This window comes from Squalius cephalus, assembly GCF_949319135.1.
Source record: "Squalius cephalus genome assembly, chromosome: 1".
NCBI lineage: Eukaryota > Metazoa > Chordata > Actinopteri > Cypriniformes > Leuciscidae > Squalius > Squalius cephalus.
This window is the reverse complement of record NC_137122.1, coordinates 23,293,190-23,319,056: the sequence shown is the minus strand read 5'-3', so window position 1 is coordinate 23,319,056 and position 25,867 is coordinate 23,293,190. Positions and strand designations below refer to the sequence as shown.

The window sequence follows — 25,867 nt, the reverse complement described above, 5'->3', positions numbered from 1 at the left end:
GTTTCATTTTTGCAAATCATAGCCTACATTATTACGATAGATAGATAGATAGATAGATAGATAGATAGATAGATAGATAGACTCTAAAAACTGCTGGGTTGTGTTGACCCAATTTTGGGTCAAATATGGTCTCACCCAACGTTGGGTTAAAAATTCAATTTAAAAATGGACAAACCCAGCCGTTGGTTTACATTTTTAATGTAACCAATGCAATTTGTCCATTTTTAAATTGCATTTTTGTCCATTTTTGATTTTGTCCAAAATGCAATTTGTCCATTTTTAAATTGCATTTTTTAACTCAACGTCGGGTGAGACCATATTTGACCCAAAATTGGGTTAACACAACCCAGCAGTTTTTAGAGTGTAGATAGATAGATAGATAAACAGTTTATTATAAAAGCATACATCTAGCTTACACATTTACCCAAATTATCATACGCCTGTTTAACCAAAGTTAATTTGGGTGTGTTTCTCCATCCTCAACGTCCCTGACGAGAACGTCGGTCTCCTCGGCTGTGAACCGCTCCTCGCGTGAGATGACGCTCTGATTGGTTTATTTCACGTTATGCCCAAACCACACCTATGAATAATGAAGCTACTTCAGACCAACCCATTTTAGATTTGCGCCTGGCGCAAGAGTCATTTATCCCGCCGGTATAATAGCAACAGCGCCCAAGACCCGCCCACAAAGTTACTTGCGTTTTGCGCTTGATACTTGCGTTTCAGATCGTTAAAATAGGGCCCATTGAGTCATAATGTTTAGGTTGGTCAGATATCATTCAGGATTACATACATAGTCTTATTTAAGTGTTTATCTTAAAGGTGCATTGTGTACTATTTAGGAGGATCTGTTGACAGAAATGCAATACCATATACATAACTATGTTTTCAGTGGTGTATAAAGACCTTACATAATTAACCTTTCTGTTTTTATTGCCTTAGAATGAGCCATTTCTGTCTACCACGGGTCCCCTTACAAGTCAAGTCGCCATTTTGCGCGACTATGTTTCTACATTAGCCCTAAACGGACAAACTACTACTGAACATGTTTCGTCACCATGTTGTTCTTCATGCAAAGAAGCTAAAGCTAAAGTCAGTGAATAAAACACTGACACAATGATGAACAAGTAATAATATTCGCAATAACATATCGTTTTACTGAATAATTAAGTAAATGTAATTTCTTAATTTATCTTTGTAAAGAAACCTCATTGCTGAACTGGCTACTCTCTGCTGTCTCTGAGGACGACATCACTTCTTGTCGGCCACGTAACTTCTGTTGGTTGCAATTCACAACCTCACCACTAGATGCTGCTAAAAGCACACACTGCACCTTTAATACACCAACTTCAGATGAGTGAAGGATGCACAGCAAAATCCCAGGAGTTAAATTAACACTGCTCTGTGTCTATAGGCGTGCACTCTACAGAGTGTTAAAAGTAAGTAACACTGAAGCAGTGTTGCAGTTAATTAGATTACACTTTATTTTGATGGTCTCTTTAACACATTCTGCTGACTATAGGTAACATTGCACCTACAGGTCTACTACTTGTGTGGCAAGCAAACCCTCAGATTTCAGGATTTACCCATTCAAGTAGATAGGTCTTGGTCTTGGACATTCATGCTCTTGTGTTTTGTTGTGTGAGCGAACAAATTCGAATTCGCTCGGGCCATACGCTCTTCTGTTCATGTTGTATTTTTGTCTTGTGCTGTGTAGAACGTATCTTGTGTTTTACACTGGCTGTGTGCTTTCATGTTGTCATGTTCGGTGTGAACACGCGGTGACACTTACTGAACATAAAAGTGTCAGAATGCCCTCTCCCAGAAGGCGTGACTTCACGGCGTGTCTTGTGACGACTGACCAAAGGGGAGCCGGGGAGACGAGGAAACCCAGGTAGAGTCGAAATGCCAAGGGTGTCTGGTGGAGCCAAGGTGGAGCCGACAGGCCGGCGGGTGGAGATGGAGTGCGGTGATCAGAGGCCGGATGCGGAGGCACTGGATCCACTCGCTCAGGCGCTGATGGAGGTTGCTCGATTTATTTCTGCATTTATTTCTGTTGACACACAGGATGATGCAGAACAGATGGAGAGTCATAAACTGGTTTGACGCTATAAGTGCTACTCGCGTCTCCAAACACGATAAGCAGACGTGTGTGTATTACTGGAGCTTCAGCATGTGAAGAAATCATTTTGACAAAGATTTCTTCATTTCAGACCCTGGAGAAACTCTGTGAGCTTCAAACACACTCAACAAATAAATTGTATAAATAAAACACTCACACATAAAGTGTCTTTATTCTTTTTATTATGAATATCCGTGTTCTCCCTTTGTTCTTTTGTGTGTGATCTAAAGTTGTATAGCATTATATTTGAGAGAGGTTCAGTTCAAGTATGTTTTGAATGCATTTTGTTCACACCTGAAGAAATCCTGAAAGTGTCATCTGACTTGTTATAAACACACCCATGTGATCAGAAACTCCTCCCTTTTACAACACATACCAGGAAGTGACTTATGAAACAAGCAGGGAAAATGGCTTCAGTAAATGTCTCTGCAGAAGAACTCTCTTGTCCAGTGTGTTGTGAAATCTTCATGGCTCCTGTTCTTCTGTCATGCAGTCACAGTTTCTGTAAAGAGTGTCTTCAACAGTTCTGGAGAACCAAGAAAACTCAGGAGTGTCCTGTCTGCAGGAGAAGATCCTCAAGAGATGATCCTCCATGTAATCTTGTGTTAAAAAACTTGTGTGAGTCATTCCTGAAGGAGATAAATGAGAGTCGTTCATCAGTGTCTGAGGAGATCTGCAGTTTACACAGTGAGAAACTCAAACTCTTCTGTCTGGAGGACAAACAGCCTGTGTGTTTAGTGTGCAGAGATTCACAGAAACACGTCAATCACACATTCAGACCCATCAGTGAAGTTGCTCTGTCATATAAGGTAAGGCTCATATCTTAGGATAAAAACTGGTCATAAACCCAGTACAAATTTCTCTGTACCATTTTGCTAATTTTATCTATTACATGAACATATCACAGATATCTCATAGAGTTTCACTTTAAATTCTAGGAGGAGCTCAATACAGCACTGAAGTCCTTACAAGAGAAACTTGAACACAAAGAAAACATTAAAGGAGAGTTTGAGAAAACAGTTCAACACATCAAGGCCGATTATTTTGACAAGTCTGATTAGAACAGCCGTTCTATGATATGCATGTATGATGTTTCTATTATAATATTCTATTCTAGGACTTCTCTCTAACTGCACTCTTTGCACTACAGTGCATATGTACTATGAAGGTACCCAGCATGCAGTGCTGCACGAATAGATTAAGCTGTGGAGTTTCTTGATTCTTGTTGGTTTTATCTGTGTTGCTGAACTTATTCTTGTTTCACTTTAGCAGTGAGTATTAGTTTGTATTGTTTGTTTATTATAATGTTCAGAGTTTGAGTGTCACCATTGTTGTGTTTTGAGTATTGATGTCTGTGCATCATTAGGTGATGTCACATCTTTCAAAGATAAATCTCAGCAGCTTTACTATTGTGAAATATCCATCTACAACTATACATCTAAAACAATTATGAATTTTAAATAAGATATTAGTAAATCTTTATGCTTAAATAAAACTAACGATAGTATAGTTTGACTAACTTAAAATTAGCCAATTATCGTATATTCTAGCTTGCCATCATTTTAACAAATGTTTTCATTTGTCACAGTTCTGACTTGGCTAGATCATAAATTTGAGTATGAATATACAAGGTCCAAGATCCCAAGCAAATGGAACACTGATCGAAGTTTTCAAATTGCCTGAAAAACCACCTGATGCAAACGTAAAAACATTTTTGCGATATATGGAAGTTTTTTGCGAAATTGCCGTATTTCCATTGTGGGCATATTTCCAATTTGAAGGGTAATGGAAACGCATCTACTATTATGCAAATTCAAAACCACTTTATTGTAATGATCATAAACACAGGATAAAATTAAAGGTAGGGTAGGTGATTTCCATAAAAGAAATTTGATATGCTGGTTGAAAGTCTCTTCACATCCTGATAGCAATCACGAAGTTAAGTGGTCTAAATGTATTTATATGTATATATGCCACTGCCGTTCAAAAGTTTTGGATCGGTAAGATTTTGATTGTTTTTAAAAGAAGTCTCTTCTGCTCACCAAGGCTGCATTTTTTTTTATTAAAAATACAAAAAAAATATATATATATATATTGTTTTATTAAATGTAATATTGTTAATTATTATGACAATTTAAAATAACCTGTTTTCTATTTAAATATATTTTAAAATGTAATGTATTCCTGTGATCAAAGCTGAATTTTCAGCATCATTACTCCAGTCTATTCTTTAATAATAGAAAGTTCAAAATAACAGCATTTATTTGAAATAGAATCTTTTGTTACATAAATATCTTTACTGTAACTTTTGATCAATTTATTTCATTCTTGATGAATAAAAGTATTGATTTCTTTTATTTGTTTCCCCCCAAAAAATAAAATAAAAATTCTTACTGACCCCAAACTTTTGAACGATGGTGTTTAATGTTACAAACTATTTCAATTTCAGATAAATGCTGTTCTTTTGAACTTTCTATTTATCAAACAATCCTAAAATATAAATGTGAATAACTGTTTTCAACATTGATAATAATATTATATTGATAGTTTTATCAAACAGACAGAGAACATCTACTACTACATTACTAGTACTTGTGATTTGTGATTTGATTTCAGTTTCAAGCTGAGCACACGTCAGATTAAACAGCAGTTTGAGAAGCTTCATCAGTTCCTCAGAGATGAAGAAGAAGCTACAATCACTGCACTGAGGGAGGAAGAGGAGCAGAAGAAGCAGATGATGAAGGAGAAGCTGGAGGAGATGAACACACACATCTCAGATCTTTCACACACTATCAAAGACATGGAGGAGATGATGAAAGCCAATGACGTCTGCTTTCTGAAGGTCTGATTTCACATCAGTGATTGATTGATTGATTGGTTGATTGATTGATTGATTGATTGATTGATTGATTGATTGATTGATGATTGATGATTGATTGATGATTGATTGATTGATTGATTGATTGATTGAGTTCTTGATGATAAATGGTGTGTTTGTTCTGCAGGAGTTTCCAGTCTCAATGGAAAGGTGAGTGATCTGCTGGTGTCTCTGGTCTCTCTGGTTCTGATCCAAAGCCACTGCAGTTCTGACTCCTGAATGTTCTTCTAGAGTCCAGATCTCACAGCCGGATCCACAGATGGCTTCTGGAGCTTTGATTCATGTGTCACGATACTTGGGCAACCTGCTGTTCAGAGTCTGGAAGAAGATGCAGGACATCGTCCAAAACAGTGAGTCTGAAGAAGATCTGTGCTGTTACACACACACACACTGGAAAATCAAATTAAGTTGTATGTGCTCAAAAAACAAAACAGTAGATTCTCAGGTGCGTGGAAGTTATTGTTAATAAAACAGCTGAGGTTGTCCGCTCAATGAAAGAAAATATTCAAAATCAAAAAAGGGTCTATCAAAAATATATCTTTAAATAGCAGAAACAAGTAAAATATCATATATAAGCAGAAGCGTATGTAAAATAATGTGATCATCAACATTAAATATAAATCAAAACTGCGTAATGTTACAGAATGAAATCCCAGCTAGCAGGGAACGTTCTCAGAACGTTGGCTAACATTCCCTACAAGTTTGGTTAATGTTTTAAAGAAAACATTTTAATGTAATGTTCAAAGAATGTTTTGAGGATGTTTTCTCATTCCAAATAATGTTTCTATAAGGTTAAATGTAAACTAAGATATAACGTTTTAAATGTAAAATTTTGAGGATGTTTTTAGAGAATCCTACACAGCAAAAACTCCAGTGTTAAATGAACTCTCCTAGGAATTTATTTGACTCCACACTCAAAGGGTTAAAGTGTTTAAATATGAGTGTTAAATGAACAAAAGTTAATGAGATAATTAAGTGATTAATTTAGTGATGATTGACCATTATTGAAGACACCTGATGTTAACAAGCAGAATCACTGAAGGAGAAAATCTAATTTTAAGTTACCATTATGGTGATCAGTGTTTGCTTTAGTTGGGCTCTTGACCCTTAAACTACTAACTTTAGATTTTGTCTGGCTGTTGTAACTAAGTTATAACTCTCAGTTGAACAAAGATAAAAGGTGACCAGGTGGTGTTGGTTATGTTTTGATGTAATCATCATTCACTCATTTACACTTAGTCATTTAGCAGATGCTTTTATCCAAAGCGACTTACAACAAAGGACTAAAGTTTAGAGAGTGTTGATTTCAGCAACCTGGTGGTTTTATAGCATTTTTCTATAGAATCCAAAATATTTCTTAAAAATTCTGTTCAAAAGATTTTATTTAGACACACAGACATCAATAATCAGCCTGTGAGTCTCAACAATGGTGACAATAATAAAGCATGTTGCAGTGCATTCTGGGTGCCACCAATCAAAACTCATTCATGGCTCCCATCATGCATTGCGTTATGAATAAATAATGATCTGAATTGTCTTAGTAATTTCCTTTTCCTAATTAAATATTCCGTTTGTTACCATTGTTGAGATTCATACACTCATTATTGGTGTCTGTTTGTGCCTAAACAATGTTGTTGTTTTTTTTATCAAAACAACTTTTAAGAAATCCTTTGGAATAAATAGAAAATTCTGGACCTTATGTTGTAGAATCACTGTGATGGTGTAATCAACAATATAAATTTAAGACAGAGATTAGACTCTAAATGAGTTCAGTGATTCAGGTCAAATGGTGATTATATCAAAACATAACCAACCATGTCTGATCATCTTTTCTCTTTGTTCATCTGGGAGTTATAACTCAGTTACAACAGCCAAACAAAATTTAAAGTTAAAAATGTAAGGGTCAAGAGCCCAACTAAAGAAAACACTATTCGCCATAATGGTGTCTTAAAATAGTGATTTTCTTCTTCAGTGATTCTGCTTGTTAACATCAGGTGTCTTCAATAATGGTCACTCATCGCTCAATTCATCACTTAATTATCTCATTAACTTTTATCACTGGAGTTTTTGCTGTGTATGTTTTAGGAGAACATTCTGGGAACCAAAATAAAACTACTCGCTGAAAACATTATTAGAACTTCATGGTAATGTTCTCAGAACGTTTTTAGAACAAAACATTTCTAGCTGGGATGTCGACCCAGGACGAGCTGCAGGACTGTGAAGGTTTAGGGGTGTTGATGGACTCAGTCTTCTCCATCTGTGTTTTGATCATCGTTCTGAATCCGATCCAGACGTAGTCTTTGACAAAAACATGATTTTCTCAGCTTTTTGCTAAAAATGTTGCACATTCAAGTGTTGATAAAAAAAAGAATGCACAAAGCTAGAATAAAACAATTTTTTTGTTTGTTTAAAAGCAGATGGGCTGTTCTTTATTTTGATGTATTGCATATTCAGATAATCGTACAAAAAAATATTCTAGGGGGCATGAAATTTGTGTGAAAATGATCAAAAACAGTGGCTGGCTAAAACACTGGCTATAGGAAAGAGTTAAAAACAGACCAGAGAGCAGATGTTTCAACCATTATTTGGTCTGAATAATTTTTTTCAGTGTGGGGCAACCTGCACCTTTGTTTACACACACACATTGGAAATGATTTATGGGGGAATATTGACAGATTTAAAGATCTCTGATGTGTTCGATAGTGTTCATAATTCATAATAATCTGTGTACGGTTCACTCTTGATCATTATATGAACATCAGAGTAAAAGCATCTGTTGATTGTGTCTCATCAGCTCCTGTGATTCTGGATCCAAACACTGTAAATCCACGTCTCGTCCTGTCTGATGATCTGACCAGTGTGAAAAGGAGTGAGAACAAACAACCTTTTCCTGATAATCCAGAGAGATTTGATGGGCATAAGTGTGTTCTGGGTTCAGAGGGTTTTAACTCAGGAACACACAGCTGGGATGTGGAGGTTAAAAAGAGTTGGTACTGGAGTCTTGGAGTAACTACAGCATCAAACCAGAGGAAGGGAGATGATTTCTTTAACACTGATGTCTGGAGTGTGCAGTACGATGACGATGGTCTGACTGGGTTTGGTTTTCGTGTTGAACAGTATCTTGATCGTGTGAGAGTTGATCTGGACTATGACAGAGGAACGGTGTCATTCTCTGATCCTGTAACTAACACACATCTACACACATTCACAACCACCTTCACTGACACAGTCTATCCGTTCTTCTTTAATCTTGATGAAATGAACTGTATAAGGATTTTACCAGTTAAACTGGTTGTATCAGAAACAGAAAACCACTGTTCTATCTGATTCTGCTAACGAATAAATTAATAAATATATAACTTAAACATATCTTAAATATTTAGTCTTTGATAATCTGAAAAGTAAACTATCAGGGTGATCCACTCAAACTGTATTTTCTGCAATCTTTTTTTCATGGCAAAATTTGGTGTCTTTCCAAAAAATGTACACTTGGAGACTCCAAAATGACACATACAATAACCAAATGATATAAGGAGTCCATATATTTAATACATTTAATTTATGCACAATCTATGAAAACAAACTTTCAGAATTTCTGATGTTTTAAACCATATCTTTTGTCCACTTTCAACCACTTCTGATTTCTTCAAGGGGAGGGTCACTTCTATGCACTTACCATAATGTTGACGCATCAGTAGGAGAAAAGACAGTCTTTTGTGGCTGTTTGAACACATCCGACCACATGAGCGTTTACACTACGAAAGCAATCCGGTCTAATGTGTTTTCAACTACCTCTGGAAGTGATTGAAAGTGGACAAGCTCAAAATGTTTTAGCCCCCTTTGTACATGTGTATTTCGTGTCGTCCACTTGTGAGTTGTAGTTTATGTTCTTGTTTCTCTTCTAAAACGTTGCTTGTTAACAACATGTGTTCATCACTAATGCTCAATCATCACTAAATTATCTCATTAACTTCAACACTGATTAAATGGTACTTTAACTCTGTTGTATGCACACATATGAACACTAGGGTTATTATAACCCAGGGGATTTTGCTATGTACTATTACATAAATCTCATTCTGACTTGTTTAATTTATGTATGACTAACAAATATGCATCACAGTGAATTTATTAGTTTGTTTATGTTTCTGCTGCATGTGTAATCCAAATGGATGGAAATTTTATATGCAATTACATTTTTGAATTAAATGTTTTTTTGAGTGTAGCTGTGGAACAAGTAATATTCAGTTAGATAAAATGTATGAGATTGAAAGAAACTGGATTTAATGATGATAAATATATAAACCTGGTTATTGTGTATTTAAAACACATTCAATGTATTAATTAATCCTGTTTCGTTTAGACTGACAAATACGAATCACATTCAGTTTATTAATTTATGTTCAAATTATGTAATTCAAATGGATGGAAATTTTATATGCAATTCAAACACATAAATCTTACATTTAGACATAAAAGTTTTTTGGGTGTTGTAGTTTAAAGGATTTAAATGGGTTCAATATCCTATATAAAAATACCAGATTGATAATCTGAAAAAACAAGCCTTGTGCATGACATTCTGAGTAATTTACAGCTGGTTTGATACTTTAGGCAAAACGGTGTTGTAGTTTAATGGATTTATAGTATTGCATACATTTAAAATTCTAAAATAATTATAATAGTAATATACAAACAACATGGCAACTAAAATATAATTACACTATTACAGTAGGATCAGGTACAATATTATTCAAAATACTTATAATATTTAAGTCACCTGGTGTTGGCTAATTGTGTAACTTACAGGATTTTTACATATTCGATAACAAAATACTTCGTTAACATACAATATTTTTCAGACCACCAACACACAAGAAAAGCAGTGACGGGACCATAGACGGGACAGAGAAAATAAGATAATGATAAACAATATACAAAAAAAGTCTGAACTGTCTCTGAACGAGTCATTTTGTAAACCTGTCCTGCAAAAGATTCGATTCTCTGATTCGAATCTCCCGCGGTCAGCGCGCACGGAAGCGGCTCCACCCTCTCCCGCTGGAGTCTTGGAAGTGGGCGGGTCTTAGAGTGCGCTGAGACTTCTGATTGGTCCTATTTCAGCGTCGCGCGCATTGCGCATGATCAGTGACCCCGCTGGCCGCTGCCTCATCCTGTATTTACTGCTACTGAAAATGGCCGCTACATATGCTGCCGAGATTTCACAGAGAGAAACAAAAACTACTTTTACAATCGACTAAATGAAACGGATTCGACTCGAATGCTGCGAGGAAATATTATATAATTTAAAACGGACTTCATTTCGTTTCGTGTCAGCATTGAACTGTTGTTTAATAGTGTGAGCGCTAATTTTAGCTCAAGCTAACAGTCAGGAGCGCGCGTGCACGCGCGTGTGTGTTCGGGCTCGAGCAGAACCGGAGAGTCCAATGGCTGACCCGAGAAAAGTGCCGTTCGTCACCCTCGCCTCGTTCAGCACCACACCGCCGGCAACCGAGCCAAAGAAACGCCGACGGGAGGACGAAGAGAATGAACCGAGTCCCGGTGTCACCTCCCCGGGGGTGTTCGGTGCCGGGAAACCGGCAACGGAACCCGGAGAACCCAAACGCACCGTCCGCCTGAACCTGAGCCTGTCAGAACCGAGTGAGCAGAAGTCAGCGGAGTTCAACTACGGCGAGCTGGTCCACTCGAGCCTGCAGGTGAGGTCCGCGGGGAACGGGTGTGGGTTCGAGCAGGTGAACCGAACCTGTAGTAAATAGCCTACATCGTTAGATACTTTAGATTTACTTTTTGTCTTAACCACAGCAGCACATAAGTGACTAGTGTGTGGTTTAGTGGTTATTAAATATCTGAACTGGAAACTGAAAGGTTTTAGGTTGAAGCCAAGTTTCTGTCAACCTGTCAAATGTAAATATAGGGATCGTTAATTCAGTTGTAACAGTATAACTATTAACATTGAGATTAATGATGGGTGGTTTAGTTTTCTTTTTAATGAAATCTGAGAGCTTTATGTCTCTCCATTGACAGTCTACGCAACTACCACTTTCAAGCCCCATAAAGCTAGTAAAGACATCATTAAAGTCATCCATGTGACTCCAATGGTTTAACCTCAGTTTTATGAAGTGAGTAGTAAAGAAATTTGGATGATATTTGTTTATTCACATTAGCTTGACAGATCTGGTGTTGTTTTTCCTTTTATGTCAGCAAGTATTAATTAGCCTACACTGTAAAATCTAGAAAATACTGCACACGGGTATATCGCACCTGATTATTGAATTGTATATATTGTATAGGGATGCACAATATATCGGTATCGGTCATGGTATGTTTTAATGTTATCATTGGCCAGATAAGAATAGTTTGCCAGTATATTAAAGCTGATAAATATGGATTATTTCCTTCAGCTGAGACACTTGTTTGCGTTCGCCATGATGGTTTTGAGTTGCTTGAAATATGACGGGAATCACTTCAGAAAAGGAAAATCAAGTAAAGTGCAACATGAGCAGCGCAAGTCTGTCATATCGGCTGCATAAAATTATAATGACATTATAATTGCGTGTTTGGGACATGGCCTTTAATGGAGAGACTTTTGATTTTGTTATCAGGCTCTAAAAAATTATATAAAAATTTCGATTTATTGGCCAATATATCGGTTATCATCTTTCAAATATAAAGAATTATCGGTTATTGGTATGATTGGTGTCTGTTTGCATGTAAATTATTCGATTGAAGAGTCTGACCTGTTTAATTTGCTCCTCAAGGTGAGGAAAGTTCCTCAAGGTCTCAAACCTGCTCTGGATCCCAGCGACCCGTTTGCAGACGAAGACAAAGAACGGCAAGAAGTCGAGGCTCTCGCCAGGAAGTTTGAGAGCAAATATGTATGTATTCTTTTATTGACGAATGCACACATCCACCTGCAACCAACATGTGTGCGTGTGTGTGTGTGTGTGTGTTTACCCAGAAAACATGTAATCTTAATCACGACACGTCAAATGAATATAGTGTATTATCATCTCAGGGAAACCCTGTTAAGAAGAAGCGACGAGACCGGATGCAGGATCTCATCGATATCGGTTACGGCTATGATGAAACCGATCCGTTTATCGACAACTCCGAGGCTGTGAGTATCAGAGAGAGCTTCACCCAGAAGTCCACCACTGATTATCTCCCGAAATGCTCTCACTGACCGTTCGTTACATGATTAACAGCACATGATGGGGTATCCGAGTCAGTTCAGACACAGCTTTGTGTTCAGTTTTTCTGGATGAATGTAAAGGCTCTATATTTCCCTCTGCAGCATTAATGACCCGCAGGCCGACCGTACATGATGTCTGTTGTGTCTCTGCAGTACGACGAACTCGTTCCTGCGTCCCTGACCACTAAACTCGGCGGTTTCTACATCAACACCGGCACGCTTCAGTTCAGGGCCGCGTCTGAATCAGAGGGAGAGGGCGGAGGAAAAGACTCCAATCACTTCAAGGTGATCTTCATCATCATCATCATCATCATCATGTGCATCATGGCACATGCTGTGGAGGAAGTGTCAGGTTTAGCACAGCCAGAATTATATGTGTTTTATGAGTATATGAGTGGTAGTGTTGCATATTTGTAACATGTCCTATAGCCTGATTATTATTAAACCACAGAAGGCTGAAGATGAAATCTATACAGTATTGTTCACACACATTATGTTCAGCATGTTTCTCTGTATTTTAGCTTTAATATCAGTAGCAACAATATAAAACGTTAATTACTTTGTTCTAATCACACTTTTAGCCACAAAAATTACTATTTATATATATATATATATATATATATATATATATATATATATATATATATATGGCACAATATCGTTTATTAACACTTTTTTTTTATTTTATGGTATTGGCCATTATTAGATATTTCATTGTTTCGACCTATTTTAAGATTTAGATGATCATCTAGCACTTATTTTAAGGTATACTATTGTTTATGGCAAAGCTTTGACCCTTGAAAAGGTCAAGTGCATCTCACTTTGAGTTGCTGGGTGCATATAACAATAGTTTTTACTATGTTTATATTTTATTTTTTAACAAATTAATTTATAACTGTAATATAGGCCTATTTATTGATTGTTAGCCATAACTTGAAAATAATTTTTTGGTGGATGTTTATCTTATCGCAGTTTTTTTACCAAGTAATGCTGTTCTTATTAATGGTCAGTCTTTTATATTCCGAGTGATTTCTATCAGAGATCTGATCCACTTTCTGAGTCTGTGATGGTGTGATTGACTGAGATGATGTTCTTGACTCTGATTCACAGAAGGATGGAGAGGAGCGGGTGATTAAGAGAAGGAAAAAGAAGCAGGACGGCGGCCTGGAGGAGAAGAAACCCAGGAAATTCAAAGTACCCAAGACAGGGTGAGTTCAGATGCTTTTTTGTGTTTCAGTACATAGACAAGCCCTAGATGAGCGTCTTTGACCGATGCGCCATGTCTCACTACATTTTTCGAGACCCTGATGCCTTTTCCATTCTTCAGCTCTGCATCTTACATTTTTAAAGCGCAAAAATGTTCTGAATGCACGGCCCTTGTGTGTGTTCATTTGCTGCTGCTGAAGGGACGCTTTTGGGTCTTTGAGAGTATTAGAGTTTGTTCATGAATGTTTAAAGAAATATGTAGTAAATAAGTCATAAGCCTGTATTGTGTCATAAACCTACAATTGTGGTTCCAAACCTGAATGTATTTTTCTATGGAAAGCACATATAGACTCAACATTGGTGTCAATAAGATTTTTTTTTTTAAATGTTTGTGAAATAAGTCTTTTCTGGTCACCAAGGCTGCATTTATTTGATGAAAAATATGGTAACAAAAACGTAAAATTGTGAAATAGTATTAAAGTTTAAAATAACTGTTTTCAGTGTGAATGTATAGTAAAGTGTAATTTGTTCCTGTGATCAAAGCTGAATTTTCAGCATCATTACTCCAGTCTTCAGTGTCACATGATCCTTCAGAAATCATTCTAATATGATGATTTGATGCTCAAGAAACATTTCTGATTATTATCAATGTTGAAAACAGTTGAGCTGCTTCATATTTCTGTGGAAACCAGCATTTATTTGAAATAACATTTATAAATGTGTGTTTTTGATCAATTTAATAATTAAAAGCATACTTTCCCATACTCTTCCCAATCTTTCGAACCCTAGTGTGTAAGACACCAGTTTTGTTCCTCTCTTTCTGACAGTGTGTCGGCTCTGAACCGGCCGGAGAAGAAGAAGAGGAAGAAGCTGATGAAGGACTCTCTGTCTCTGGCGGCCATGATCCGTCGCTTCAGCCGCGAGAAAGAGGAGATCCGCAATAAGCACCCGGCGTCGGTCGTCAAGCTCGTCCGCGCGCAACCCAACGCTGCCGCCGTCGCCCCCAGCAACGACCTCTCCATGGCCGACCTGACCTCTGACCCGGCGATGATGTCGCTGCTGGGCGGAGCCTCGGAGAACGACATGCTGCAGGAGCTGATGGGCGACCTGGACTTCGGGCTGCTGGACTCTCCTCAGCCGGCGAGTCCCGGGCAGAGCGAGAACGGCGCCCAGAAGCCCGTAGTCGCGGGTCGAGTGCAGAAGACGGGGTTGGTGCCGCCGCCGCCGCTTCCCAGCAGCCTCCCTGCTCCGCTTATCAAGCGCATAGAGGACCTGCGGGCGGTGAGTGCTGACCTGTACACACACACCTCAGTCGCTGCGTTTAGTTGCATAAACACTGATTCATGATCCTCATGAGACACTTTTAGAAACAGGAGCGGCTCTTGAGATGCAGTTTAAAAAGTTTGTGTTTGTTTGGATGTGTGTGTGTGTGTGATTGTGATTTGTGTGTGTGTTCGAGTTTGTTTGTGTGTGTGTGTGGGTGTTTGTGTGTGTGTGCCATCTTTTCTTTCCAGGCAGATTCCAGTGGAAAGAGAGAGAGTGAAGGAGATGAGGTAGAGAGAGGTGTAGGAGGAAGAGAAGATCCACATGATAGAGAGACAATAGACAGAATACAGGGAGAACAGGAAGAGCGGAAGGTTAGAAAGATGGAGATCTGTGGAAAACAGGGTATAATAGTGTAGGTAAATCAGATGATGTCGTTCTGTTCTGATGTCTATAATGGGAGGTGTCTTCAATCTTTTGAAGTAAACATGGTATGACATTCACAACTTATTTTACTTTCATAATGTGATGCATTTCCAAGTGAATCAGAATGTTAAACTGGAAAATATAGGACTGGATTTAATCCATAAGGATTTGATGGGATGGTGACGTTTTATCATTTTTTGCTAATAACACATAATTATAAAACGCATCAAGACCAGAAACGTGTGTTAAAGTAAACGGATGATTGGATTGGATTGTTAAGTGAGAAATGAGCTGCAGCTTTAGTTTTATGGAAGATGAATTGTACATTTTCTTTTGTTTTTCCTTTCATATTTTGCTACATTTTTAAAGTATCTGTCACCATGAAGATAGCCATTACATTTGAGCTGTCGTTAACTGCTTGTTTTCCTCTCAGGCGTCTCGTCAGTTTGATATGGAGGGCAGGAAGAAGTTTTTCACGCTGGACATGAACAACATCCTGCTGGAGTGAGTTCATTTGGCCGTTGTTTTCATTCCCAGCATCTCTGATTGGTTCGATCATCTCACACTCTCTCTCTTTGTATGTGTGTGTGTGTGTGTGCAGTATCGAGCTGCAGGTGCAGGAACAGTCTGCGTCTGTGCGCGCCGCCGTCTACACTCATCTGGAGGCGTTTGTGCCGTGTAATAAAGAGGCTCTGCTGAAGCGGCTGAAGAAGCTGAGTCTGAACATCCAGGACGACCGGCTGCGGACGCCGCTGCTCAAACTCAAGCTGGCCGTGTGCAGCGTCATGCCGGAGCAGATCGCTCGATACAACATGGACTGCATGGCCAAAGTTGCCAAGTAAGAAACTGGACTACTACTGAGTAAAAGATTTTATATATATATATATATATATATATATATATATAATATATAATATATAATATATATATATATATATATATATATATATATATATATATATAGCGAGGCCACTCCCAAGCCACGCCTACCGGTTACAGAGGGCAGTGTCGGAAGAAATGATACAACTAGGCTACTAGTCGACTCGAAACTGAAAAGACGCCGTTTTATCTATGGGCGGGCTGAAAACATGCGGAACGAGCTCCTACTACTGGCTGTAGTCTCTCGCCTCTGGACAAAGAATCCTCTGATGACGCTAAATGATGACTTTTGCGTCATCTGAGTTTTTTTTTCCAGACGCACAATACAGAAATCTCTCGTCTCAGGGGGACATGGGGGAGGGAAGCACAGAATATTTGAAAATACTACCGGGTTTCTACTGATACAAAGCTTAATGCTAATCGGTGAAGTCTCCCTTTATGTCATCATTTACTCACCCTGAAGGGCCAGTTGCATAAACATAGCTATTATGTTAAGACTGTGTCTTAAAGGGATAGTTCACCCAAAAATTTAAATTATCCCATGATTTACTCACCCTGAATGCATCCTAGGTGAATTTGACTTTCTTCTTTCAGACGAACACAATCAGAGTTATATTAAAAAAAATTCCTGGCTCTTCCAAGCTTTATAATGGCAGTGAATGGGTGTATGTCTTTGGAAGTTCATCAAAGCCTATCCTTTCCTGATTAAAGTGCATCTATTCATGATTAAAGTGCTCCAGACGGCTCTGGGGGTTAATAAAGGTCTTATGAAGTGAAGCGATGTGTTCGTGTAAGAAAAATATCCATATTTAAAACTGTATCAACTAAAGTAACTAGCTTCCGGCAGACGGCCGTACGCATCGATTCACGCCAAAAGAGAAACACTTTAACTTGACACACAATGTAATGACGCCAATTGATGCCTCTCGCGGTTCAAACTAACAGGACTAGGCAACCGCATTCGTCATTACGTTGTGCGTAGGATGGCTTCAGGATGAGTAAATCATGGGCTAATTTTCATTTTTGGGTGAACTATCCCTATAACTAATGGTTTGTTACCAGTCTTACTTTTTAGTATCAAATTAGACCAAACTATGTTTATATGTAACTGACTTAAAACAGTTATGAACAGTTTAAAAGGAAAAAATTGTGATGACTAACTTTTAAGACTAGTCTTAGCAGTTTATGCAACCGTGTTGTTCTTATGCCGTATGCTCTTCTTTCTTTATGGACCACAAAAGGAGAATTTTTAAAAACATTTCCCACTCTTTCTCGTCCATATAATGGCAGTGAATAGCGACCAGCATCAAGTTATTTAAAAAAAAAAGACACAAGTATCACAAAATGATCCCATGTGACAACTGTCGTATATATTCCAAATGTTCTGGGGTGTACGATAGGAAATTTAATGTATTTAGCGAAATTCAGGACCTTGGCCATTGGTCTCCTGTGCACGACGTGCGCGATTATTCGTTTGTCTCTATTAGGGCTGCAGTTTCATCAAACTTCATCAAAAAACTTTTTTTTTTACAAAATTGAATAAATTGTTGTTTTATGAATACAATTAATTAGACATGCTCTTGATTATTAAAATGTAATTAAAACCATTAAAATGTAATCCAGAAAACCTAAAACAGAAAACACAGAATTTGGTAAATATAAAACGGAATTTGAGAAAATAAAAATCAATTGTATTTCATACGGCCCTAAACGCATAATCTTGGTTAAACTTTAAATAAATTATTGTTAAATTGTATAAGTTTCATGATTTCAATTAATTAGACGTGCTTTTTGATTACTACATTTTAATTGAACCATTTAAAGGAGTCAAAAAAAAAAATCTATAAAAATCAAAACATTAAAAAAAAAAAACGGTTTTAATAGGGTCCTAATAAACGAAGAGACTTGTGTTTACCGTTTTGTGTGTGCAGGCAGCAGACCGAAGACGGCGACAGAAACGGCTCAGAGGAGGAGGACGATGAGAAGCCAGGACGAAGAGTGATGGGACCCAGGAAGAAGTTCGTGTGGGACGACAAACTCAGGTGGAAGTCATAGATGACCACTAACGTGATTGTCATGAGACAGACCTGCATTTGCTAAAAATATTGCTAATTTATTGTTTTAATTATGTATTTTAATTAAACATTAAATTAAATTATTTGCATTTAAACATTTCAATATTTTATTATTATTATTATTTTAATGTTATTACATTTTTAATTAAACATAAAAACATTTAAATTTGCTTACTGGATCCTTGGACTGAAAACTTTCCATGAGTTTAAAACATAAAAAATATTGCTAATTTTGTATTTTAATTAAACTTTTAAATGATTTTAATTGCATTTAAGCATTAACAATATTTTATTATTTTAATTAAAAATTTTAATTAAACACAAAAATATTGAAAATATATTATTTTTAGCTTTATCTGTGTGTGTGTGTTTGCGCAGGACTCTGCTGTGTAATCTGGTGCGGGTGAAGCTGGGCTGTTACGCGCTGGAGGCTCAGAGTTCACTCTCACCTGAGGATTACCTGAAGGTCTTCATGGAGACGGAGGTCAAACCGCTTTGGCCCAAAGGATGGATGCAGGCCAGGTGGGTTTCGGCACCACAGCACCAGTTCTCGGACCTTGTTGATTCCCTAAACATCCTGACTGATTCATCTCTTTCTCTCTGCTTCTCAGGATGCTGATTAAAGAGAGCCGAATAGCTCACAATCATCTCACTGGAAACACGTGAGTTTCTCCACTCTGGTTTGTTTTTAAACACTAACTAGATGCTGAATCTAGATTTATTCATTAGGATTGTCATTCACAACATGGAGCCTTTTTTTGACCTACTTCTCTTAGTGCACGTTCACAGAGCTTCTGCAAATGATTGTGGCATTCACAACTTATTTTGCTTTCGTAATCTGACACTTTATGACTGGGACACAATTTAGGGCTGATACGTAATCATTTTAGGGAATAACATGCATCAATGAACCAGATTGAGACCAAAAAAAATGTTATGTGCTCAGTTTTAATGCCATGTACTTTTTTAAAGTATTAATTGGAGTGTTAATATAACATTTATCATGGCGTTTATGTCTATAAAATGCCGTTCTCTAAGGCATCTGGTTATTTTTAAACATTAACTAACAGCTGGATCTAGATTAATTCATTACAGTCCACATTAAATCATTTTCCCCTACTTCATATTAGTGCACATTCACAGATCTATTATAAGCGATTCATTAGTTCATGTTAGGAAGTTGAAACGGTCACCCGTGGTTAGGGTTGAAGAAATAGAATTGAATAATAAAATGAGGAAAAATTGCAGCTCACCACATAGTCATTAATACATATTGCATTATATATTCATATTTTCATCATTGCAGAGAACAGTACTGTTAAAGTATCATGCACGTTCATGGCTACATGATGCACAATGAGTAAATATAATCTTCAGTATTGAACTATGGGCCATAGTGTGAACAACTATCAGTGTTTGCGCATCAATGATAACAGACTCTTGTCTATCGTGCCTAATGCTCGACTCCTGTTTGTCACTGTACTCGTCTTTACCTGGATTACAATCGTCATCCATCAAAACATTACTAGCGCGACACTGGTTTGCTTTATCCAACTGAGAGGTGTAGTGTGTGTATCATTATGCTCATGCAGCGATTGGGTGTTTCGAGCCGCTGTTCAGTCTGTATTTCACACAGGGAAACGGCTCCGAAACAATCACAGAATAGCAGAGAGATCGTGCTTGGAAGCCAAATACACTCTTCTCTCTGCCATCTCTGATGCTATCAGCCGTGCTTTCTCTGCATCAGGACTGCTTGACTGCATTCGCTTACTGGATCCTCGGACTGAAAACTTTCCAGGAGTTTATAAAGATCTTATCGAAAACAGGAGCGGAAACAACAACATTTTTCCCACACTTTGAAAACCCCTGGGCTATAGTGTCAACAATAAACAATGTTTTTTTGTTTTTTTCATTAGCATTTAGCATGATGGTAATTTTACTTAGAAAAAATACTAATCCTTGGTAATAAAATGGATAACAGGCTTAATATTGATCAATTCACTTGCGCCACTGACAGAAGATTTTTTTTTTTATTAAATTTAAATTAAACTTTACAAATATATTTTTAAATAGTTTTCATTAAACATAAAAAATATTGCTAATTTATTATTTTAATTATGTATTTTAATTTAACATTATTTTATTTATTTTTGCATTTAAACATAAAAATATTTTATTATTTTAATTTATTTCCATTATTAATTAAACATAAAAATATTTAAAATTCGTGGACTGAAAACTTTCCAGGAAAGTTTTTAAAACATAAAAAATATTGCTAATTTTGTATTTTTATTCAACATTAAATGATTTTAATTATTGCATTTAAGCATTAAAAATATTTTATTATTTAAATTTTTTATTTTAATTAAACATAAAAATATTGAAAACATATTATTTTATTAAATATTTACAGTAGTCAACATTTGAAGTGGTTCAAAAAAGTTCATCAAAGTTGTCCTAAGACAAGAACGGGTATTGTTCAAAATTCATGTATAACTTTGATGTATACTTTGATAATGAATGTATTTTTTATCTTTGTATTTTTCTTCTTTATTTTATTTAACACTGAAGTAAAATGGGAGCAGTTTTTGTCATCACTGTTTGAGCGTCTGACTGTAAAAGCTGCATTGATTTGTTTTTGTTTTTCAGAGTAAAGAAGCGGATGTTACCGACCCCCAAAGCCAAACCCAAGCCTCAGGACAGTGGTGTTCTCCAGCGCCCGGCCCTCTCCGTGGACCCCGCCACCCCTACCCCCACCGTCCCGCGCGGGCCGTCCCCGCCGGAGCCCATCTGCCTGTCGGACTCTCTGGACGAGGATCTGACGGCCCCGTCGCTGGACTCCATCTCTCATGCTCTAGCCATGCTCAGCAGCGCCGCTAAAGGCCTGGCCCAGTCCGACAGCCCGCCGTCCACCGACACTCCCAAACCGGCCCAGTCGCTGCACACGGCGTCGCCACACCTGGCCAAAAAGAGCGCCAACACCCTCCCGCCTCATTCTCCCAGCATCCTCTCCTCCTCGTCTGCGTCTCCCGTCGTTAAAGGAGTGAGTGTTTTATCACAGGTTCAGAGGCCTTCGGTTATTCCCGCTCAGCGACCGACAGTGACTCAGCCCACTAAACTGGGCGTGTCCCAGCCGAAGCCCCGCCCACCTCCCACATCATCGCCTCTTCACGCTCCTCAAAAGATTCCGGCTAAATCATTGGTCGCCATGTCAACGGGTCTCATCAAAACAAGCAATAACAGCTCATCGCCCCAGTCGCGCGCACTTATCACCACTTCCTCGCCGTCGCTCATAAACGTTAAATCCGTTCAGCCTTTCCACGTGACAGTGACGCCGCAAACTAAAAAACTTGCGCCCCACGAGTCGCCCAAACCGGGCTTCATCACGCCCATGCAGGCCACGCTCACCAAATCGCCACACAACCCCAGCTCAAACATCATCAAGCTCACTCCCACCGGCCCGGCCGTCTCCAGGCCGCCCACGTTACCCAGCATGCACCAGCACGCCTCTAAGAGCCAAGGCTTCCACGCGGGGTTCATCGCCGGCGGTTACAGCTCCCCCGTGGGGCAGAAGAATTCCTCTCAGGGCAACAACCTCTCCAGCCTCGCCACGACAACCGCAGCTGTTGCTAAGCAGCCGGTGACCAGCGCCTCGCCCGTGGCAGGGACGGCCAATCACAGCCAGCGACACAGACAAGTGGGCGGAGCTAATCAGGGGGTGAAGACAATCACATCGGTGTCTACGGCCGCAGCGACTCAGCTCTCACAGGTCTCTCCGTCATAATTTCACTTGTTTATTAAATGTTAATGTATTGGTTCATTGTTTTTTATTTAATTTCAATTAAATATATAAAAAAAAAAAATTACTTGCTACTTTCAAACTCAAGCCATGTGTTTTTTTTGTGTGTTTTTTTATAGCATAATGGTAATTTTACTTAGAAAAAAAGAACTAGCATCTGATTTAGACCGAATTATTATTTTAATTACAAAAAATTTCAATTATATATATATATATAATATTAAATTTATTTTTTTATTATTTTATTTATTATAGTTATAAATAATAATTATTTATTTGTTTTATGTATGTATTTTAGGCATCTTTGCGATTTGATTTTGGTTTTCTAGTGGTTTTATCACTTATTTTCGCTCCGCTTGCTGACAAGTTCCAGAAGTTCTGGAATTTCAATCAGTGCCATAGTTTCTTAATAGATTCTGCACATTAGAACAGAAAGTGGGACTCCATTGCGATGCGTTGCTATTATCACAGTGAAGAGGCCTAATTATGAAGATTAATGATGTTCCCCCGTGTGCAGGTGTCGTCCGCCAGCGCTCTGCTCAGTTCGGCCGGCCCGTCTCTGCCTCTGGGTTTCGGGATGTTGGGAGGACTGGTTCCCGTCTCTCTCCCGTTCCAGTTTCCAAACCTGATGAATCTTCCTTCATCTGTGGTTTCCACGGCGACCTCCGGTGTCTCGACCAATCCCAGCAGCTCAGGGTTCAACCTTCCCCAGAGTGAGTTGCTCTTCACACGTAAATATATTTAATACTGTATTACTATTATCATTTAAAAATTCTTAGTGAGGTGAATTTTACATACTTCATTAGATCTCACAGAATTGACACTGTTTGCTGTTTTAAAATTCCCTAGCATGTTTATCACTGCTGGAATGTTTCTGATACACTCTTGTGTAATGAGCATTTATTACTGATTTTATATATATATATATATAATATATATAATATTATTATTATTATTATTATTATTATTATTTTATATATATATATATATATATATATATATATATATATATATATATATAATTTTTTTTTTTTTTTTAAGGGTGAAGAATTACGTATTTATTTTAATTATTGGACTTTTTTTATTCTCCTGGGAAAACTAGATTTTCTATGAAATATATTAAACTGAAATATAATTTTTACTCTATTTTTTGTAAGAAAATATTGTTAAATTTTATAAGATGTGTTCTTGATTTATTGAATTTTTATTGTTACGACTAGTTTGCCGTTAAAATAGTCTTTTGCTGCTGATATGGTGTTAAATAATAAGCACATAAAATACATTTAAAAATTATAATACAATAAACATTGGAAAATAAATTAAAATATAAATAATTTAAAGTGAGCATGAATCAGGAATATTCTGGCAGTGATAAATATTCCAGAAGTGATTCAAGTAGAATAAACATGTTTTTTTTTTTAATCCGTCAAGCAGACACAGTTATTCCCCAATGAAAAAATTAAATCTTCAGCTTGGCGCTTCAGTCACGTTTAATAAACACTGCTGCAGTTAAAATACTGTCAAATCTGCAGAATTCAGACTTTCAATCATTTGTTAGGTTTTCTACTGGACACCATATATATGTGTGTATTTGTGTGTGATAGCTGCAATAACTAATTGATCAAATCTGTAATAATCATGAAAATGAACTAGTCACATCACTGAACAAATTTGACATTTAAGTAGTAAAATGCTCATTTTTATGGTGGAAAAATCTCATTGACTTACAATTTACAGTTATATTCAGTATTCCAATATTTTTTTCAAAACTGCTTCTAATAGCAAGTCGCTGTCATCGTTAAACTTTACAATACCTCAGATGTGTTCTTATAGAATGTTAAAGACATTTAAACCACATTAAACTTTCAAATATGTCAAGTGTGTTCTTTTGGAATGTTCAAGAGATTTGAATCACATTAAATTTCAAATACCTCAGATTTGTTCTTTTGGAATGTTCAACACATTTAAACCACATTGCATTCTAACGTTGATCATTTCACACATTTTGCGCACTATGTGAAGCAGATATTGCATAGACTTCAGTGTTCGTAGGGAAAACATCATAATGAATGAATTAACGGACTGTTTAGTGGATGTAAGCACTGCAGTCGTGTGTGTGTTTAGTAGTTTCTGTTGCTGCTGGTGTGTTTTTGTGGCTCATCTTCTGCTCTTCGTCCTCATGAATCTGATTTCCTCCATTGGTTTCATCTCTCTGTCCATCCCGTCTCATGCGTGTCTGTGTGTGTGTGTGTCCCGTCTCTCCTCAGATGTGTTAAAGGGTCTCATGTCAGGGGCTCAGGCTGCTCTGCCGCCACACTTGCAGCTGGCTTTCTCAGGTAAACGCTGACGACTCCTCCCGCTGGCTGCATGAGTCTTCTTCTGTCTTCTGTCGGGACACGCCGCCCGTGTTCGCTTCACTGACCCCTCTCTCTGTCTGTGCAGATGTCAATCAAACGCAGGGCGGAGACTTGCAGAGGAAGTCCTTATGACATCACAGAGCTCCCGACCGCTGGCTGATCCAGTGCTGACTGACTCCGCCCACTTTTATGCATGATCTGCTGGCTGTCCAATGAGACGGAACTGTTTTTATACGCATTTGAATATCATGAATAATGAATTAGTTTGAATAATAATGCGTCAGTTGTACATATGTATCAATGTTTACACAGACAGACCTAATCACTGTGGACGGGGAGGGAAACACGAATGTGTGTGTGTGTGTGTTTGCATGTACATTAGCGGGCAGTTTTTTAAGGTGTCGAGTGTTTGAATATTGATGAGCGAGTGAATGTGTTCCTCCCTCTCTCGTGTAGGTCGGTGTCTCTGGTGCTGTTCATGAACGAAACGCCCCTTTAAAGTCAAAACAAACTGAAAACCAAATGACGGTGGCGGGCGATTGTAATATACTTGAACTTTCAGGATTTGTTTACTTGCGTTTCAGGACACGTGCGAAATAAAAATGCAGAAGCCTTAGTAAAAACAGTCTGTGTGTGTGTCTGATGTTTCTGATGCATGTTTATTATTGGCTGAATTGATTTTATTTTTTTAGCTCAAACACATTTTACCATATTTAAATCCAGACTACCCTTAAAACTCGTGCAGCTGCTCCAGAAGTTCCCAGGATTTTTGATTTGCATGTTTTAAGTGCATTTTGCAAATGATTTTGGTCTGAAATGTAACTTTTGAATTGTATTGCTTTAAACATAATTGAACTGAATGCAATACAAAGTGGGTTCAACAAACAGTTTATCAACTTAAGCTGATTCTAGTTAAGAGGGATATATAGAAATATGAGTTCTTTAATTTGCAAACTTAAACTGCAAATGTCACTTCCATCAATTTTTATTTCTGCTGTGTTACTCCATCCCTTAAAATGATTAATTGTAGGTTATTTAATGTTTTAAACAAAATAAGGTGTGCGATCATACAATCTCACTGTTACTGTCAGACTCTTTTTCATGCATGAAGTAAAAACTAAAAAAAAAATTCAATTTTAAGCAAAAAGTATAAAACACTGAGGCACGTTTACTTTTCCTTACACAGGATTGAGATCACTTTAAATATCTAATTAAATAATATTAAAGGTTTTGTGTAAACAAATTACCCTTGTAAATTCAGAAAGCGTTATTAGTGGTAATTTGGACTAATACACGTTTTAAAGTCAAGTACTATTAAAACATTACCATTTTACCTTTATTTAAATCTGGATTTTCTGAGGCAGAAACTGCTTAAAGAAAAATAAGTACTTTTTGACGACGCTGTTTATATTACACATGGCAAGTAATTTCATCCAAAACAGAAAACTGTTCAATTCTGGCCAATTAGCAACAGAAAAAAAAAGCAAACGTCATACAAATGTGGAGATTCATTCCAGAATGATCTGTAATTATTTTTGTTAAAGACAAAGCATGGCATCCTAACTGTGCTTAAGTGTGTAAATGCATGAATTAATGACATGAACAATGAGATCAGGTGCTTGTTAGGTCATAGAGAGGCAGAAGACGGGCGATTC

At 37.5% G+C, this 25,867-nt stretch overlaps 2 protein-coding genes across 8 annotated transcripts; both read left to right on the top strand.

Annotated features, from left to right (window-relative positions):
- Nucleotides 1-2,529: 2,529 nt before the first annotated feature.
- On the top strand, nucleotides 2,530-9,218 carry LOC307165263 (nuclear factor 7, ovary-like; the record flags this gene model as incomplete). The annotated part of the gene is made up of 6 exons (XM_079882739.1): nucleotides 2,530-2,931; nucleotides 3,061-3,173; nucleotides 4,751-4,964; nucleotides 5,128-5,150; nucleotides 5,232-5,350; nucleotides 7,795-9,218. The coding sequence occupies 6 exons, from the start codon at nucleotides 2,530-2,532 to the stop codon at nucleotides 8,325-8,327; spliced, it is 1,404 nt and encodes a 467-aa protein (XP_079738865.1). The 3' UTR covers nucleotides 8,328-9,218.
- Nucleotides 9,219-10,161: 943 nt separating this feature from the next.
- On the top strand, nucleotides 10,162-25,642 carry ubn2b (ubinuclein 2b). Of its 7 annotated transcripts, none has more exons than XM_079882493.1 (16): nucleotides 10,162-10,711; nucleotides 11,774-11,890; nucleotides 12,031-12,132; nucleotides 12,361-12,492; nucleotides 13,318-13,415; nucleotides 14,241-14,694; nucleotides 14,928-15,050; nucleotides 15,536-15,606; nucleotides 15,704-15,940; nucleotides 17,913-18,023; nucleotides 18,435-18,578; nucleotides 18,668-18,718; nucleotides 20,706-21,825; nucleotides 22,373-22,586; nucleotides 24,123-24,191; nucleotides 24,298-25,642. In XM_079882493.1, the coding sequence occupies exons 1-16, from the start codon at nucleotides 10,442-10,444 to the stop codon at nucleotides 24,342-24,344; spliced, it is 3,360 nt and encodes a 1,119-aa protein (XP_079738619.1). In that variant the 5' UTR covers nucleotides 10,162-10,441; the 3' UTR covers nucleotides 24,345-25,642. The 7 variants fall into 7 exon arrangements, with proteins under 7 accessions (XP_079738619.1, XP_079738618.1, XP_079738620.1 ...); XM_079882492.1 differs by having other exon boundaries at nucleotides 10,162-10,716; nucleotides 11,779-11,890; XM_079882494.1 differs by having other exon boundaries at nucleotides 10,163-10,716; nucleotides 11,779-11,890; nucleotides 22,373-22,568.
- Nucleotides 25,643-25,867: the final 225 nt, after the last annotated feature.